Source organism: Galeopterus variegatus, unplaced genomic scaffold, assembly GCF_000696425.1.
Source record: "Galeopterus variegatus unplaced genomic scaffold, G_variegatus-3.0.2 Scaffold2977, whole genome shotgun sequence".
Lineage (NCBI taxonomy): Eukaryota > Metazoa > Chordata > Mammalia > Dermoptera > Cynocephalidae > Galeopterus > Galeopterus variegatus.
The window spans coordinates 248428-250582 of record NW_007729088.1 but is presented as its reverse complement, the minus strand read 5'-3'; the positions used below and the strand labels follow the sequence as shown (position 1 = coordinate 250582).

The 2155-nt window shown below is 41.6% G+C and overlaps 1 protein-coding gene across 1 annotated transcript in view; it reads right to left on the bottom strand.

Annotated features, from left to right (window-relative positions):
* LOC103599467 (uncharacterized protein C20orf26-like) overlaps window positions 1–1580 on the bottom strand; it is a 24112-nt gene extending 22532 nt beyond the window's left edge. Inside the window, exon 1 of the mRNA XM_008583607.1 lies at window positions 1438–1580. Coding sequence (XP_008581829.1) covers window positions 1438–1580 — 143 coding nt within the window. The remainder of the gene's footprint in view (window positions 1–1437) is intronic.
* Window positions 1581–2155: the final 575 nt, after the last annotated feature.

Genomic DNA, 2155 nt, shown 5'->3' with positions numbered 1-2155 from the left:
TATCTCCCTCCATTCCACGTCAAGGTTGAAACAGGCTAGTTTCCTTACTGTCCATTTTTACACAGTAGGTTTTTATCTTATTTATCCTTACAATGAACATCTCAGTTTTATACAAAGGGATCTCATACTTCCCACCTTAGTTAGAGGAAGTAGATATCCTCTGTTTTTGTAAAGCTGTCAAAACAGACACATGAGGTTTCTAGAATGTGGCAAAAATCCTTAAGGAGAAAGCTGGTATTGATTCCTGTTCATCTTGTGAAGTTTCTGATTTCAATTTTATAATGTTCTCTGCACAGTCCTTAACTTTTGCATTTGTGTATATATCAACAATTTAGTAGTTTCTATCCAGCAGACATCATTAAGGTATTTAGTACACTATAATACCAAAAAATGAAATCATTTCATTGGTACACATATTTTTAAAGTATTTTATACATATTGCCCTACTGCCCTCCAGTAAAATTGTGCCAGTTTATATTAATTCATCAGTGTGGTAATCAGAAACTACAAATTTTAATGTCTTAGGCTGGCCTTGGTTTAAATATTTCAACTGTATTTGATATAAAGCTTTATGATATCCAAAATACTGGGCTATCTCATATTTTCAATAAAAATAACGAAGAACAGATTAAAGGATATTTATACTATGGTGTAAGAAGGTCTATAAACAAACAATACAGGGAGAAAACAAGATCTTTTAAGAAAAAAATCTATGCATATTTTAAAGTTTGGAAGAACATTTTTACATTTATTCAACAGTGGTTAAGAGCAAATCCAGGTTCCGCCACTTACTCCTTGACCTTGGGCAGGTCTCCCATCCTCATCTGCAAAGTGGATATGGTAGTAAATACTAGCAAAACAGAAAGCCTGACATAAGGGCCGGCCCCGTGGTGCACTGCTACAGTGCGCCGCTTGTGAGCGCGGTGGCGCTCCCGCCGAGGGTTCGGATCCCACATACAGACCGGTTCCCGCTCACTGCCTGAGCGAGGTGTGGGAGCAACACCGAGGGTTGCGATCCCGTTGCCGGTCCCAGTCCGGTACGGGAGCGACACTGAGGGTTGTGATCCATTGCCAGACACGAAAAAAGACCAAAAAGAAAAAAAAAAGAAAGCCTGACATAAAATAATTTACAAAGTTATTTTATAAAATCTGGTAGCTAATATTATTAACTTGTCCCAAGTGACTCCAAGGGGCAGTTGAGATTTGAATCCAAGTTTGCTTGAATCCAAAACCCACGAGGAACCCTTTCGATTTGCATGTTGTTACAGGACATAGAGACTGGCTGTTCCCGTAGATTTCTTGCTACACATTTATTCACTGTGCAGTGAGCTACCCATACCCTCATTGTAAGCCCCATAAGGACGAAGGAGTGGGACCCCTTCCTGGTATGCGATAAAACTGATAAGCGTTCTTAAACTTACTTAGCTACGTACTTACAGAAGATAGATGATATTAAGCCTCCCAAACAGCTTCTCGGTAAATTTTCGAATGAGGCTTTTAATACAGTTAATATCCTGTGACTCTGTTCTCCGGCAATGAACCACTTCCACCTTCCCTCTCGGGGAAGTGAGTGTTGACATTTTTTATCCTGTCCCAAAAAGAGAAAAAACAGTCCACTATTAATCTGAGATGACAAGCCAGTTTGGTTACAATACCCACAAAACTGGACATTAAATCAATTTTCATATGGTCATTGTAAATGTGGTATGGGAGTACTGGGGCGACACATTCTCCCCTGGGGGTAGCCTGATCCAGAGCAGGGTGATTAGAGGCAGATTTCCATGAGTAAATGGAAGGAAGAGGAGATAATATGATTCAAACCCAGGGATGTAAGTGAGTTCTGCTGCATAAACAAAGTTTGGCCAATAAATTAGTTTCCATACTTTTGTGTATCTTTGTCAAGATATGGAAAATTTTAAATAATTAAACTGTAAAACTGTCTGAACCTAAAAAAAAAGAAAGAAACGAAGGAAGCGGACCTCAGAGACTCCAAAGCCTAGAGTGCAACGCGGCGCCCGGCAGCCTAGAAGCGCGGCGGCTCGGCCCTGGCATGCCGGGAATGGCCGTTCCCTCGCCCGCAGCTCTTTCCCTGTCCTCGGGCCTACAGACCGGAGCCTGGTTCCTGCTCCCGTCGCAGGGAGCCACGGCTCGACGG